Raw genomic sequence first — 17,598 nt, 5'->3', positions numbered from 1 at the left:
AAATACCCCTCAAATCTCAGCTGAGAGAACAACTTTTGAGCAGCAAGTAATTGAGAGAAAAGTCTTAGAAGAGTCTTTGCCTTTCTTGTTTTCATTTGCTAGTGTTCACCTCCTTCTTTCTTGCTGAAAATCTGTAAGAGAGTGAACCGCTTGTAAAAGTTGTAAGAGGGGTATTCACCCTTCCCTTTCAAGAGATTTGCTAGTGGAAGGTGGGAGCCTCATCGAAGAGGGGCCTCACAAGTGGATGTAGGTCACTCGACCGAACCACTTTAAAAACAGCGTAATCTCTGGTTTGCATTTCATTACTGCTATTTATATTACTGCAAACCCTCTTACTGCTTTATTTCCTCATTACATTTACTGCACAACTTTGCGAGTACACTTTTAAGTTAAGCACTTCCAATTACGATTTCTTATCGTATGAAAGATTTGTCTAAAACCGAAGTTTTAATCCGCTGCACTAATTCACCCCCCCTCTTAGTGCCGCTCCGAACCTAACACAGCACACTATGATTATGAGATCTAGCAGATGGATGTGAAAACTGCATTCCTCAATGGGAACCTCGAGGAGGAGGTGTATATGATGCAACTTGAGGGATTCGTGTCCAAGAACTGCCCAGATAAGGTGTGTAGGTTTCTTAGATCCATTTATGGACTAAAGGAAGCTTCCCGAAGTTGGAACATAAGATTTGATGAGGTAATCAAATCTTATGACTTTGTTAAGAACGAAGATAAGCCTTGTGTGTACAGGAAGGTAAGTGGGAGCGCTATCACCTTTTTGGTGTTATATGTGGATGACATCCTCATCATTGGGAATGACGTAGGAATGCTATCCACAGTAAAGACTTGGTTATCTAGACACTTCTCCATGAAGGACTTAGGAGAAGCATCCTATATCTTGGGGATTAGAATCTATAGAGATAGATCCAAGAGGATGCTTGGCTTGTCCTAGTCCAGGTACATAGAAACCATTGTCAAAAGGTTTGGCATGAAAAATTCCAAGAGAGGTCTCGTACCGATGAGACATGGGATATCACTTTCTACGAGTATGTCCACAAAAACTCCAAAAGAAAGGGCGAACATGGATATGATACCTTATGCCTCAGCAATAGGGTCTATCATGTATGTCATGCTATGTACTAGGCCTGATATAGCGCATGCTCTGAGTGCCACGAGCAAGTATTAGGCGGATCCAGGCTTGGAGCACTGGAAAGCAGTAAAGTGTATCCTTAAGTACTTGAGAAGGACTAAGGATCTTTTACTAGTATATGGAGGTAGTAGCCTTAAGATTGAAGGCTACACTGACTCAAGTTTTCAGTCTGATGTCAATGATAGCAAGTCGAATTCAGGGACCTTAAATGGAGGAGTAGTGTGGTGGAAGAGTTCCAAGCAAGATACTACTACTGACTCGATCATAGAGGCGGAGTACATTGCTGTATCAGATGTAGCAAAAGAGGGAGTCTGGGTGAAGAAGTTCATCATAGATTTGGGAATCATGCCGAGTAGCGAGGAGCCGACTTCCTTTTATTGCGACAACTATGGGGCGATTACTCAAATAAGGGAACCCGGGTCTCATCAGAAGTGTTCTGAGGAGGTTACAGCTTATCAAAGAGATCATAACTCGAGGAGATGTAGTAGTGGAAAGAGTTCCATTTGAAGGTAACATTGCAGATCTACTAACAAAGTCGTTGTCTCAGATTGTCTTTGAGCATCACAGGGGTCTGATGGGGATCAGACACATAGGTGATTGGCTTTAGGTCAAGTGGGAGATTGCTAGTCATAGGTGCCCAACAAGCCAATCACGTGAGTGATGGCACGTGTGACTTGATACAAAATCTTTTTGCTTATTATATTTTAGCGTATATCACTTTATAACTATTGCATAAATGCATATATATATATTGTGATGTCCTTGGATTTGTGCAATGGGAATCGGATCATGATGAGATCACGATAATGAGATCGATTCACCTTTAAACACATATCCTAAATAATCCCGGTCATAGGTTACTCGAGAGGGACATCGTGATAACCGGACAGACTAGTGTGCTGTATACCCGTCCATATGATGGATGCAGCTGGTCTCATAGCTGCTCATGTAGGGACACTAGGGATACAGTACAGGTGCTCATTGGAGAATGAGTTCACTGATTGATCCGCTTACGGAATGTTAGATGGTTGATGACGCCTTATTGTAAGACAGTGATTCCGTAGTCCTAGTGGTGTATCTGGTCCTTAGACTTGAGACACCAAGGATGTCCTGTATGAGTACTCCACTCTTTGATACCAGACTTATAGGTTTGGTTGTCCCAGATCTAGTACAGCTGGTCATTGGGAGTGGTAGTCGACCTTACAAGGGCTATTGAGTGTCGATAGAGGATCATCCACTCTCGGCGTCATGAGAGGAATATCCCATGTGTTCTTGCTCAAACAAATCCCTGGCCAGGGTCATTCAGGTTGAGAGAGAAAGAGTTCTCCGGGAGAATCCGATTAGAGTGAGACTCGAGTAGAAATTGTATGGGTCTGACAACACTATGCTCGATATACGGTCTCTGGGATATTAGATGGATGAGGGACTATAGGTACACGATAACTAAGGACAGACAGGTCCAATGGATTGGATTCCCCTGTATCATCTGGGGACTACGGCGTAGTGGCCTAGTACGTCTGTAGTCGATGAGTCGAGTGAATTATTACAGAGATAATAATTCACTGAGTTAGAAGGAGTTCTGACAGGTATGACTCACGGCCAGCTCGATATTGGGCCTAGAGGGTCACATACATATGGTAGGCATTACGATGAGTAGAGGTTCGGATATGAGATATCCGACGGAGCCCATATCTTATCGGATGTAGATCCAATACCCACTAGGGGAGGACCCATTAGGGTTTGACAGGGGGCCTCTATAAATAGGAGGGATTCAGAGCCTCATATGCTAGAGCCTTTGCTTGCCTTTCCTATTCTCCTCTCCCTCTCCACCTCAAAGCAGGCCTGGAGGTTTGAGGAGCGTCGTCGCAACCCTGCTGTGTGGATCACCACTAGAGAGGAGGACGCTTGACCTCCTTCACCCTCTCCTAAGGATCTGCAAGGAAACATGGATATATGATCTCCCTAGGTAACACAATATACTCTATACGCAGTTTTAAGTTTCGCGGATTTTGCGCACCAATCTTCGCACGACGATGAACATCTCTTTGGGAATCGAGGATTTTGTTTTCTTGTTCTTCCGCTGTGCATATGATGTCGCCCCTAAGATTTCCCAACAGCACCGTCATGGCACAATCTTCAAAACTATGTCAGGTAGTGGTATCGCCAGTCTGGGCGGTGGTACCGTCAGTCTAGGGGGTGGTACCACTAGTCTGGGTGATGGTACCGCCTAATGGCCCAATGCCAGGTGGTGGTACCGCCCGAACCCAGGAAACCCAAGATGAGATGTTTTTAGGCTCCAAGTTTGAATAAACTTGAGGCCTATAAATATCCCTCTCATCCCTGGATAAACTACACAAGCACAGAGAGTTTTAAAGCTAGAAAACGCTATAGAAATCACTTGAGAAATCCCTCCTCTAGCTTAAACTTAGAATTCTGTTTAGAGAGGAGCGTGTGTGCTTGTAAGGGTTGTCTCCTAAACCCGGTAAAAGGAGAAGAGAGGTGTAAGAAGGAGGTTGTATCTTCACCTATTAAAGGAAGATCGATAGTGGATGTCGGTGGCCTCGACGGAAGAAGAATCGGCGGAGTGGATATAGGTCACGACAACCAAACCACTATAAAATTGGTGTGTTCTCTGGTTTGCATTTACTTCTTATAATTTACATTAACTACAAACTGCCTTCAATACTCTCTTACTTCTCTTTCAAAGTTAAGCATTTTTTAGTTTGGTTTTATCGTACAAAAGGATTTTCCGAAACCGATGTTTTTATCCGCTGCACTAATTCACCCCCCCCCTCTCTTAGTGTCGACCTCGTTCCTAACAAAATATGCATTAGACTTGCTAAAACGGTTTAATATGGATAGTTCAAAGGCTATCAATACTCATATGAGTACCTCCACTAAGTTAGACATTGACGAAAGTGGAGAAAGCTTTGATCAAAAAGCTTATAGGGGTATGATAAATAGTTTATTATACCTCACCGTAACTAGACCAGACATCATATTTAGCGTAGGACTTTGTGCTAGATTTTAATCTAACCCTAAACAATCTCATTTAAAAGCTGTCAAAAGAATCTTTAGATACCTAAAAGGAACTCCTAAACTAGGATTATGGTATCCAAAATCTAAAACTTTTGAATTGCTTGGTTATGCTGATGATGATTTTGCTTACTGCCAAATAGATAGAAAAAGCACATCTAGAACATGTCAATTTTTAGGACACACGCTTGTCTCTTGGACTTCCGAGAAACAAAACTCGGTTGTATTATCCACAACCGAAGCTAAGTATATTACAGTAGGTGCATACTGTGCTCAAGTTATATGGATGAAAAATACTTTAGAGGATTATGGAATTCACTTGAAGAATATACATATAAAGTGTGATAACACAAGTGTAATATGTCTAACGAAAAATTATATTCAGTACTTTAGAGCTAAACATATTGACATTAGACATTACTTTATACGAGATCATGTTAATAATCATGATATAATTTTAGAATTCATTGATACAAAATATCAATTGGCCGATATCTTAACAAAACCTTTAAATGAATGACAATTTGATTTCATTAGAAGGGAGTTAGAAATGTTAAATTGTCCGAATGCATGAGTTTGTTGTATTTCTTTTCCGGACTATCCTTCTCTTAATTTATTTCATGCATGGGGCTTTCATGAATCTATTTCATTTTTATCTTCCTTGGTATCAAGTTTACTTCATACCCTTGCTCCATCACTTAATGATTTTTGATACACTTAATCACTTCATGAATTTCATTGACAAATACATCTCTCACGGGTTTAACTCTTGTGAATTTTTAATGAGAAATGGTTTTGAATTATGAAGTTCTATTCGTGAATTTTTTTTTTTCATGTGATATTCCTCTCCCATGAATTCTTTCTTATTCTTCTCATGAAAGATGAATTTTATGAATTCCAATAAATATCTTGATCCTTGAAAGATGAATATTAGTGTATGATGATTACTTGCAAGAATAACGATATAATTTCACATGATATTTTGAATCAAATTATTTCACAAATTCGATTGGATTCCCTCCTTACCTTCCTTCCTCTTCTTCATGTAAAGTTTTGATGACAAGAGAGAGAATCTATCTCTTTAATGTTGATAACTTTTGATGTTGATATGATCACTTTAATGTTGTTAACTTTTGATGTTAAGAACTTTTGAATGTTACCAGGTAATAATGCAATATCGATTCGATAAATTAGTGAGAAACTTGCTTGAATTTTTATCACACTTGCATTGTTTAATTGTTCTCCTTTTTGTTGATGACAAAGGAGGAGAAATGATACCAAAATATGACAAAATTGATGACCAATTGGCATTGGCATTGTAAATATATGCAATGTATTTTATCGTAAATATGCTTATATCTTATCATAAATACTTGAAATATGATTGGTATCGTCAAATACAAATACTTGAAAAATATCAAATGCTTACTTGAAATATACCATAATGTGGCATAATTACTTATGTGGCATGATTACTTTTAAATGTTTCTTCCTAGTGTCATGCTTGATTTCGTATCAAATTATTATGATGAGGTATCATGAGTTTAACTCGCTATTTACAATTGATACCATGATGAATTGTCATTTGTATCATCTTTCAAATTTTAAAAATAGATACATGATATCATATTTTGAATCGGTGAATCATGATAAGTATCATGTTGTGCATGATTGAATAATAACTTATCAATTTGATGCTTGAATTCAAAAGCCTTGAATACAAAAATGTCTTTTCTCAAAATATGGCATATAAATAAGGGGAGTTAAGATTAACTCCTTCACTAATTGGTTGTCATCATAAAAAAGGGGGAGATTGTTGAATCTTGGATTTTGATGATGAAATCAATTGGTGAATTGTTTGACATAATCTATGTGTTGAGATAAGTGTGCAGGATTAACTACGATAGCAGTAAGGCATAAAGCATATGATGGGCCAGAGTCGAATATTCGAACGATATACCGGAAGTGTATCGGGAGCTCATCGAAAGTTCGTCGGAAGTTCGCCGGAGGCTCATCGGAAGATCGCCGAGAGTTCATAGGAAGATTACCGAAAGTACATCGGGAGTTTGTCGGAAGCTTGCCGGAAGTTTCATCGAGAAGTTCACCGAAAGAAAATTCGACATACCGGACTAATTACTTACCTTAATCATAGTTAGAATCATGAGTTAAGTTAGGATTGAGAGGTAATCTCACTAACTCAATCAAGAGCCAACTGGGCCCTTAACATGTTGAATTGGGCCGGATTGAATAGCCCATTCAGCACCTGAAACCACGGCCGGTGGTAGCACCGCTTGGTAGACCCGATCTCCTAGGTGTTCTAGGCGGTGGTACCGTCGATAGTTAATATTGCCAGCGATGGTACCGCTTCTGTCAAGCGGTGGTACCGCTCCTGTCAAGCGGTGGTACCGCCATAGCTCGATCTTAAAGCTTTGTCAAGTAGTTGTACCATCCAAATTGGGTAGTGGTACCGTCGAGTGTCAGGTGTCAAGCGGTGGTATTGCCCAGTAATGGTGGTGGTACCGCTAGTACCCCGGAAAATCGATATAAGACACTTTTTTATTCCAATTTTGAAGCTATTGGGACCTATAAATTTCCTACCCTTTTCTGCATGAAAAGGCACGAAAGTATTGGCATAATCTTGAGTCTTTGAAGTATTAAAATGTTATAAAAGAGCTGTAAAAAGATGGTTGGTCTTCATCTATTGAAGGAAGACTATTAGTAGATGCCGGTGACCTCGATAGAGGAGAAATCGGAAGTGGATGTAGGTCACATTGACCGAACCACTCTAAATTCTAGTTTGCTTTTCTATTTGTGTAATTTACGTTACTGCAAACTTTCTTTTCTCAATAGATGAATCCTTTTAGCAGCCTTTGAGCAGCAACCTGAAGGAAGGAACCCCTATAGAGTTCCAAGGAAGCTGATCCTCTAAAGAGATCAACCACAAGCTTAAAATCTACCAGGGTTCTAACAGATTGACCTTGATAAAAGACACTATCCTAATTGCTTGATTAGATGATGGAGTGTTTGTATATTAAAATAAAGACATTCATGATATCAAAAGGGATGCTACCTAAATTTAATTTATTATGATTTGATTTATAGTTATAATCTTTATACTTACACAATTGAGAAACGAACTGAAAAATCGTCGCATAAGGCCAGATTGAGAAATCAAACAAGTGAAAATATTGGGAAAGAAACGATATAAAACTAAAGGTAAGAAAGGAAACAAGACAACGTGTAGTTAGTTCACCGATCAAATATCGAGAAAGAAACGATATAAAACTAAAGGTAAGAAAGGAAACAAGACAACGTGTAGTTAGTTCACCGATCAAATATCGAGAAAGAAACGATATAAAACTAAAGGTAAGAAAGGAAACAAGACAACGTGTAGTTAGTTCACCGATCAAATATCGAGAAAGAAACGATATCAAACTAAAGGTAGGAAAAGAAACAAGACAACTGTAGTTAAATGACCGATCAAGAGACGGTGATGCAATGGAGAACCAAAGAGATCCGATCAAAAACCCTACCGCCTTCCCTTAGCAGGGCGAAGTGAGTGGGAAATGAGTGTAACTTAAACCTTGTATGGCAAACAACCTGTGCCGGTTTTGTGGGTAAACGAGGGAGACTGAGAGAGCTAAGTGGAAATGAGGTAGCAATCAATACGCGTCCACCTACAACCGGTCGAATCAATTAATGGTCTGTTTAAACTCCAATTGATCATTATTTAAACAAAAATATATATAATTTATAAAATTCCCCTCATATTGTTATCATCTTTAGAGTTTAAAGAGTATTAAATATCAATCACAATTTTAATAGTAGAGAGAGAGACAGAGAGAGAGAGAGAGAGAGAGAGAGAGAGAGAGAGAGAGAGTCGGCCTAACAAGAATTCTACTAAAATTATAAACAAAAAATATTATTATTATTTTATTTAATTAAAGATATCACTTTGTATAAACTCAAATAAATAAATAAATAAATAAAATTGTTGAAATTTATATTAGTTTAGTCTAATTATATGGTTAGTGAGGACAACCGAAGGATGAAGGGATTAGTTAGTGGTGTTAATGAATTAAATATAGAGATCAAATTAACAAAAGAAATTAGTTTCAAAGTAAATAATATTATTACTAGACAGACGCAGCAATGATCAGAGGCCTTTCGCCGATATGATTATATCACTAATTTAATGGACTAATGACATTATTATTGTGATCCTTTAGGAGTAGCCACTACAAGTTTTTGCTTTTTTTTGTTTCCACAGTAGCAATCGTCAGGTCTTCTCCCTGTTTATTTCATGGAGAGGTACAGTCCCAGTTAGCTGTCCCCGATGAGTAAGGACTAAAGTTGACCTAGTGTTTGTTCCTGGAGGCGTGTAGAAGCATTGTGTTGACAGTTGTGAAAGGTCAAGTTCTATGGCCCATTCTGGATCCGAAACAGCGGTGAATGGCATGGAAGTGTAGACTCGTTCATCGAGTAGGTTTTAATGGATCCTCTGTTGGAGTGCTGTTGTCGCAAGACTCTTGCATGCTCTCATGTTCTCGTTCCATGAAAAGATCTTGTCTCTTATCAAGACTGCAGTGGACTGCCGAGCTATCTCCCGTGAGCACATATGGTGAACCGAGTGCAGGTTTAATCACTGTACATTTAATAATCATGCCTTCCAAACTTGGGACGCCATGATTTTAATTTCTCGTGTCAGCGGACATCATCACTATGCAGGGCTTACATGCCATCGAAGCCGCAAGTGCAGCACAAACGCTAACGCACCGTTGGAAATAGATGAGAAGAAGATTACTATGAATTCTAGTTGCGTTCCGAGCTGGGATGCAATCATGTCTACAAGAAAACGGACCTCTTCTTCTTCTCTGATCCAACTCGCCACATGTAGCTGTGCGAGAAGGTTCCAAACGGAGGGGGAATGATCGATTGGGTTGATCCCTGAGGAGTCATCATCATCTTCTTCTTCCTCCTCCTCCTTCCACCACTGGCACACTCCATTACACAGCTCTAAGCCACAGGATTCCTTCACGCGAGCACAGGTTCCCATCTCCCTCGTCATCCACACCCCTCCTCACCGAGAAGGACATCAATGTCCCCTCCACGTGTCTCTTTGTTGGGTCTACATCAGCTCACATATTTATTTAAATCTCAATCTAATTAGTATTATAATCGATATACTGAGAATACATTTATCATTTATGAATAATTAATAGAAAATAAATATATTATACAATTGATTACTTCATCTAAAGGCTTAAATGGACACAAAATACAATCGATCTTTTTGCTAATATTTTGATTTAAAAATAACTACAATTTAATTGCATGGTACATTCCGACTTCTGAAAAATTAAATTAAAAACAAAAGTGACAATTTTATTCATGCTTTAAGAAGGGAAAGACAAGAAGAAGAAAAAGTTTACCGACACCGAGTGAGTCATTTTCGCTTTATCTGTTCCCCAAGCTTTGAGGTCAAAAGGTCAACCACCAGAAAAGAAGGCGAAGAAGACAAGTCATTAGATTAGAGAAGAAGGAAGGAAGAGAGAGAGAGAGAGAGAGAGAGAGAGAGAGAGAGAGAGAGAAGAAGAAGCAGAAGAAGTGGTTCGAGAATGGAGTGGGAGTGAGGCTTGGTCAACATGCACACAGGGGCAGGTGGTCAACGGGAAATGTCCAGTTTTGGAGAGTGCCCTAACTGCTCCATCTCCCAACTCAGCTTCGGTGCACCTCCATCATGCGTCGGCACGTACTCCTGCTTGAAACCAAACGCTTTCCTTGAACCAGCTTGAATCATGCAGATTACCTTCTGCCACAAATTGGCAGAAGAGCAAGAAGAACAGTAGTGCCAAGAAGACGAGCAAGCAAGCAGTTCCGTACCTCGAGCTTCGACAGTAGCTCATGGGCAGTTTGTGCGGAGATGATGATATGACGCGCGGCGGGCGCAATGAATCCCTCGTCCACGGCCTTGTCGATGAAGGAGAGCAGGGAGTTGTAGTAGCCATCAACGTTCAGCAAGCCTACCTGTGCAGCAGCAACAAATCATATGTATGTATGGATGCATGTTAGCGTTAATGGAATGAAAGTAGATAAAGGAATTAACGGAGGTTTACCGGCTTGTCGTGGATCCCTAGTTGAGCCCAGGTTATGGCTTCGAGGAGTTCTTCCAGGGTTCCATAGCCACCTGTATGGTTAATCACATGAAGAACCAAGCAACTCGAAGACACTCAGCATGAGGTCAAAATTAACGGTAGAACATCTATCTAAAGAAAAGCTACTACAGTAAAGATGATGATCTAGAAGAGATGAATTACCAGGCAATGCTATGAAGGCATCAGCTTGGCGAGCCATTTCGGCCTTCCTTTGGTGCATCCCTGAGACAGGCCTCACCTCTCCTACAGTCTCTCCTGTAATCTGCAGGTCCCCAAACTTATCAGTCATGCTTCCACTAGTAATTAGTTCGTCAAAAGAATCCGAAAACTGTAGATAAGAAGCTTGAGACACAGACAGACAGACATACCTCTCTGGGCATTAGGGTCCTGGGAATAACTCTGCAGCATATCCAAATATCATGGATGAGTATATATGCGAGAGAGAGGGAGAGAGAGAGAGAGAGAGAGAGAGAGAGAGACCCCAAGACATGGCGGCCGCCATCATGAACAGCTCGAGAGACAAGACCCATGAGGCCAATACTTCCCCCACCATAGACCAAGTCTATGTTCCTTTGGACCTGCAGAACAGAGCATTATTCCTCGCATCAGACCCCAAATAGCAAAAAAGAGGAGATGGCCAGCTTCTGCTCTAAGAATCTTCAATTGAGAAGAAGAATCGATCAAGACACAGTTAGGAAGACGCACCAGTTCATGGCCGAGCTGGGTTGCTGCAAGCTGGTAGCTTGCCTTCTTCCCAGGGCTGCTGCCACAGAAGACGCAGACCCTTCCGAACCGAGAGGTGGATGGCCTCTTGGCCATCACATCCTGTGCCTCAGCTTCCATCGAAGCACCGAGGGAAGCTGTGTGTTGTGCTCTGAGAGAAGACAGCCGCAGCTTGTTTGGCAGTGGTTTCTTCCCTTTCCCTCACCCTTTTCTCCATTTAAAGGCTTGAAAAGGGAACGCATGGACACAGTGGAGATAAGAAGGCATGTAATATGGAAATAGTAGCAGATATTGGCCAATGAGAAGCTGGAATATGGTTCTTCCTTGGTTGACAGTCAACAACATGGCTTCTTCCCATTCTCTTCTTCTTTCTTTGCCTTCTTGGTTTCTCATGCAGTCAGAGCTGAGCGAAAACATTACTCAGATGATATTACATAGAAAACATCCAAACGTGGTCTCACCATTGGAACGAGCTCAATCCACGTGAATGGTTAATATAAATCCGGTATCCCATGGCTGATCCCATCCATATGAGTCATGGATATTCTACATTGTATCCTTGACCATCATAACGCAGTTTTATGTTAATAGATATAATAGTATATGTATATAATATATATATATATATATATATATTCAAATGACATTCTAGAGAGAGAGAGAGAGAGAGAGAGAGAGAGGTCAACGATAGAAACCTCAAATAGATTAACCTCCCTATATGGTAATACGAAGGTAGAAAAATACAGGTCCCTCTGTTTTACTCCAAATCAACACACACACACACACACACACAAAAAAAAGTCTCTATGTGCCAGTCTAGATGTAACTTTATTGGGTGATACAGTGTGGCCCTGTCCATGGTTTTGAGACATTAAAATTCTTGCTGTTTGTCTTATACTGTTGCAAAGAGTGAGATTAAAAGAGGTATAATAATGAATAAGCCAACAGTATGTGATAGGATCTCAAGGTCTTTGTGATTTAATAATCACACCCAATTAATTAACTTGTAAAGTATGTGCTAACCATCAAATGTTTTACCTCAAAGCTTTAACAAGACTTGATCATAAAATTTTACTATCAATAGTCAAAATTATTTTACCAATTAAACGGGTTTGATTTCTTCGTTTGTCATGAAGCTAAAAGAACATGTTATGTAATAAATAAATAGTAATAGTAATAGTATATAAAAAGGAAAACACAAATTATATAAGGTGTTAACTTAATATTGGAAAATAGCAACCAGATTCCTCCTATTCCATTTCCCAGCCTCTTCTGACACCTTTTAGTCACCATTCCAAAGTATAAGGGGGCGGCCCTAAAGGCGATGACACATGCACCACTGCATCTTCTCTCCTTTCCAACATTCCTCTGTTGTGCCCCCACCAAAAGTGAGGTGGTGGCCCAGTGATTGGATGGTGGGGATCCGCGGCTGGGTTGTAGGGGTACCTCCATGCACATTTAGGAGTAGTGCTTTTTTGGATCTCCCCGGTTTTCCTTGACTACTGATTAATGTTGGAAAATCTCAATTGGGTTTTCATTTTCAACGTCTTTCCGTGCTTATACTAATATAATATTATTAAAGAAATAATAAAAAAATTCATATATCTTCTACAGATGTTTTACCTTATTTTTTTATTTTATATTGATTATGTTTTATAAATATTGATTGATATGTACCGTTCAACCGATGTTCAGAATATGATTTGATTTGAATATCTCTTGATTTCGAAGAAATTTAGAACATGAGGTACATGCATACGAATCCTCCAAACGAAAAATGGTTGGATTGCATCTGGAACTGCTGATTAGGAAATAAAGTTTTGTTTGCTTTTTCATCTGATTTGTTTACAACATGGAGTTTTAATCAACTAAGACGTATTAGGATAATAAAAATCAATTATAAGAGATTAATCACTCCCATTTTATGTGCGAGACATCAATAATTGTTCTTGCCAAACAACGAGAACACTGAAAAACAAAAATTCCAACTGGAGGTTTTATTTATACCTTTGTCCTATGTTGTTTCCGATCAATTATTGATCATCCATCGTCTTATCGGTATTCATTATTTAGCATCACCATACATCTTAATGGGATGTCAACATAATATGAATATTTGATAGTAAGATTTCGATCAGATCCCACCTTCACACTTACCCCTTTTATCAGAGAAAGATGTAAGAATTCTATTGTGTTTTTTCTTATTCCATTACTCGAAAGCATTTGATTTAACTTGAAAGAATGGATTTGACATACACAAGTCTTTTTAAATCAATTAAATATTAAACAATAAATTACTAATGACGTAAATTATGAGAGATGCAATCCCCATTTTTAATACTAAATTATTCTGAACATTAGCATTCTATTTTAATCTACCAAGAACATCCAAGTAGATTAATTCAAATGAAGTAACTTGTGGTAATTTAGGAGGCAATTGATCCAATAATATTCTCTGAGCCCATGAACACCTTTAAATTCCCTGTCTAAGAATCTAACTAGAAATATTTGACTGCCTCATTTGTACTATTTATTTTCATGATCATATACATGGCAGTCAAACATCCCCCGAGAACAAGCAACCTCGTGTCCCACACGGCAGGCAACTCGGTCATCACTACGTACCTCATGAGGTCACAGCTAAAATTTCCCCACCTCATCAATCTCTATCAATCAAGCACTACATAATTAATCTATGCGATGAGGACAACAAAGGAGTCTAAAGTTCTCATTTTCTGGGTGAAAACATATACTATGTTTTGTTGTTTCTTGGTTCAAAGTCTAAAAATATGGATGGCACATACTTTTTACGGATGAGGAATCACTCACAGTTTTGTGAGGGTAGATACATGGATGGCCCCAATGTCTAGTGGCTCTGTAAAAGAATAACAAGCAACATTTTAGTTCTACCAATTGGAAGTAACAAGCAACACGGATATGTGCTTGTGAAGAAAATAATGGGGGCATAAAAAATGCAAGAATTTTTAGGTCATTTGGTGTTTCTCATGTGTGCATGATATGTAGTCCAAATTTGTGATCAAAATTTATATTTCTATGACCATTCAAACAATAGAAGCCATATAAATGATCCCATTTGGTATTTTCCTACCAAGCCATCTTTAGATAATCACTTCCAAGCAACCAAACTTGGTCAATTCTTGTTTCAGTCTTTTTGACAAATAGACACCATATTTTCTTTCCAAGAAACACATGCTTCCCTATCTACTATTCTTCCGGGAAAAGCATAAATAAATCTAGTTTCATATCTGCCTCTTAACTTCTCTTACCATCTGCTAAACTTTTTTAACACTTTAATTCCGGTGCTTTTTAAATCAGAAGAAACCACCCAATCCAACTTTGTCACCCTTTACCTTTTGTTCTTTGATGGAAGTCATTTAACACAAATTGATGGTTTGTTGAACTACTAGAAAAAAACATGCAGAGACGCCGACACAAACTGTTAAACATGGACTATGTTAAGATTTCTGACAAGAATAACTTATATATCTGTAAATATTCTCTAAATAGAAAAAGGTTTAGATAACTTTGGACTATCAATGATAATATTTTAAACTAACTCAAATTGTGGACAGCCATATCCAGTTTGTTCTTAAACTAACTCGATTTCAAAACAGAAGATTGATCCCATCTATGTGAATGCAAGAAACTTGGATGAGAATGCCTTGTAGGTCAAACTTGAAAAGAAGTATTATTCTTTTTCAGCAGTTGGAAAAGACTAAGCTAGAAGGTTTGTTTGGATACTAATTTAATCAAGCAGTAAGAAAAATGTACACTATAAAATTCTGTCAGGCTCCTCACCTCCTTCATGACGTGATGTAGACTACCGACTTTCTTCTTGCACCAACAGGGTTTTTCCTGCTGATAATGTCATTATGTTGGTAGGTCTCCTTGTTCATCAAATCCTTCATGCATGGGCTTCAAAGCACTGCTTGTTGAAACTGCACCACCTGCCAAAAGATCAAGTGCCACTTTACATGTGCTGGGGATGCATTGGACCGTTTAATTTTTTAACCTTGCATGTGATCTTTCACATGCAAGATTTGTCCTTAATTTGGTCTACAAAGCAACCTTGTTGCGTATCTGATGACATCTTAAGCTTTCACTTTATCCACAGAAGGTGCTTGGAACAGAGAAGGAAAGTTCATGAAGGAATAAAACATTGATATGTATACTTGTAGCCCACCGAAGAAAATAATGAAACTGAGGGTGGTAGGTGTCACCTGTGTAAGTGGTTGGTGGACTAACCAGGAGCACAGGAAACGTGGAAGAATCCTCTCCAGATAATAATCTCAGCTGCATGGAATATAATGTTTCTCATAATCTGCTCACTGGAACATGGAAATGGTGATGCCCCTCATGTCCCTTTTTCCAATGTTAGACTGCTGATCTGTGGTCTATTTAGCAAAAGAAAAAGATCAAGTTTTATGTTCTTGGGTGTCCATCATTGACACACATAGCCGAAGGAGGATTATAATCTCCCTAGCTGACTTGGACTTGTTCTTGTATTTGTTTAATTTTATAGGTTTGCGAGGAGTTGAAGTATTTACTCTTGGCCTTTGCTTGATCAATAAATAAGATATCATGTTTTAAGTCTTTTGCTTAAAAAAAGATTTTTTTTAGAAATTAAGGATCGAATATTGTATAAATATGCACTTTGAGAGACTTCTAATGAGTTTTAAACTGTCTTGCTACTGAGTTTGAACCAAGGACTTCTAAGTCAAGAGAGAATTTATCTTTTACTGTGATTATTCTCACACAATGAATAATATAGTTTTCTATCACTTAAAGTAAGCAAAGTCTATGGAACCACATAAATTTTTTTATTTATTAATACTTTCCTTGATTTGTTTTTTTTCATAATTTGAGCATATCTTCTATCACATATAAGTCATGAACAATTGGTTCTATTGATGACTTGCTGGGGGATGAAGTCCTCACTCTGTTGTTTTGCCTCTGATGGAAGAATAGTTGAATCTTGAGACCTTTGATCTTGTGTAGTCTGTAAATTTTGTATGTTCTTTTGTTTAACTAATAAATTGATAAATAATTCATATTTTCCTCAAAAAAATCATGAAAACTACATGAATGTTTTCTGACAACATCATAATTATGACCTGCTGTCGGGCTAAACAAAGAATAATTAGTCTTCTAAAATTTCTGCAGATTTAAAACAAACATGAAATGACTAAATTTATTTTAATGAGAAATATCTATACCTAAGACATAAAGGCTGCCTAAGAAAAAAAGGATGTTTATGGAATGAGTGGTGCAACAATTTTGCCTGTTGAAAGCCTACTTAGAACATTTTCATGAGCATGAGGTTGTCTTAGCATTGCTGAATGGCAGATCTGGCTCTCTTCCTGCACTGAGAATCCTTAGCAGGTCATTTGTATGTCAAAGTTAATTAAGATTCCAGGGAAAAAAAAATGTATATCAAATAGCATTACAGCTTCCTTTTTAACCATATATATATTCTAGGCAAAATTATATATATCCCTCCAAAGTCAGTGATTTCTATATTAGTTTCACTATTTTAGGTTCAGCATATATATATATATATATATATATATATACACACAAATTTTAATTAGCATATGCGAGGTTAGATAACATTTAATACTTTCCATTAGTGTTCATTGAGAAATCTCATATTATTGGCTAATTATGATTGAAATAAATTGTTTCAGTTAAAAAATGTTTAGGAGTTCATAAAGATTACTCTTGGGTTAAGTTTCAACTAACAATCAAATGAGAGTCAACTAAGGGTATATATATATATATGTATATATATATATATGTATATATATATATATATGTATATGTATATGTATATGTATATGTATATGTATATGTATATATATGTATATGTATATGTATACATACATACATACATATATATATATATATATATATATATATATATATATATATATATATATATATATATATATATATATTTGCAATCTATAATTGCATGTCCATGTATATGCATGTACGGGCGGAATTTCTGCACATTAAGAGAACTATAATTATGTGCCTAGTACAGCGGGGCAAGAAACAGTACCTTTTCACAAACACCTGCGCGGCGTGAGATGAAAGGAACTTCAAGTTGATTTGGGCAGTAATAGAGCACCGAATTTGAGCAGGCTCCGGCTCCGCCGAGAGACGTCGCTACATCGACACCGTTGTCCTGTTCATGACACGAAGTAAATCATCATATGCTCGTCGTATTGATAGTAGTAATAAACAACGAAAAATGAAAAGAAAGTAGAGATGTAGTGACACGCATCAGCACATGAAAACGACGGAAACAAGAATAAAAACCCGAAGCAGAAGCTGAGAAATGTGAGAAAACGTCGAGGATGGATGAGGGAAGCGAAATCGAGGGGAGGCGTCGTCGACATTTGGCGACATGCGCGATGAGAGGTCGATCGTGCAGGGATTTCCGCCCGAACTGCGAATGTCACCGGACCGCCGTCTTCCCGGGCGCGTGCGTTATTAGGCCCATCACGG

At 38.3% G+C, this 17,598-nt stretch overlaps 1 protein-coding gene and 1 long non-coding RNA gene across 2 annotated transcripts; both read right to left on the bottom strand.

The window, feature by feature from the left end:
* Positions 1–9,550: 9,550 nt before the first annotated feature.
* LOC103968793 (cytokinin riboside 5'-monophosphate phosphoribohydrolase LOG1) lies at positions 9,551–11,404 on the bottom strand. The gene is made up of 7 exons (XM_009382112.3): positions 11,047–11,404; positions 10,822–10,919; positions 10,710–10,740; positions 10,504–10,603; positions 10,303–10,373; positions 10,070–10,213; positions 9,551–9,944 (listed from the first exon to the last, which is right to left on the bottom strand). The coding sequence occupies exons 1-7, from the start codon at positions 11,182–11,184 to the stop codon at positions 9,852–9,854; spliced, it is 675 nt and encodes a 224-aa protein (XP_009380387.2). The 5' UTR covers positions 11,185–11,404; the 3' UTR covers positions 9,551–9,851.
* Positions 11,405–13,539: 2,135 nt separating this feature from the next.
* LOC135604879 (uncharacterized) lies at positions 13,540–17,578 on the bottom strand. The gene is made up of 4 exons (XR_010484257.1): positions 17,410–17,578; positions 17,150–17,275; positions 14,884–15,378; positions 13,540–13,939 (listed from the first exon to the last, which is right to left on the bottom strand). It is a non-coding gene; the product is annotated as an uncharacterized LOC135604879 (long non-coding RNA).
* Between the last annotated feature and the right edge of the window lie 20 nt (positions 17,579–17,598).

This window comes from Musa acuminata, chromosome BXJ2-2 (assembly GCF_036884655.1).
Source record: "Musa acuminata AAA Group cultivar baxijiao chromosome BXJ2-2, Cavendish_Baxijiao_AAA, whole genome shotgun sequence".
NCBI classification, from domain to species: domain Eukaryota; kingdom Viridiplantae; phylum Streptophyta; class Magnoliopsida; order Zingiberales; family Musaceae; genus Musa; species Musa acuminata.
This window is presented reverse-complemented; position numbering and strand designations above follow the sequence as displayed.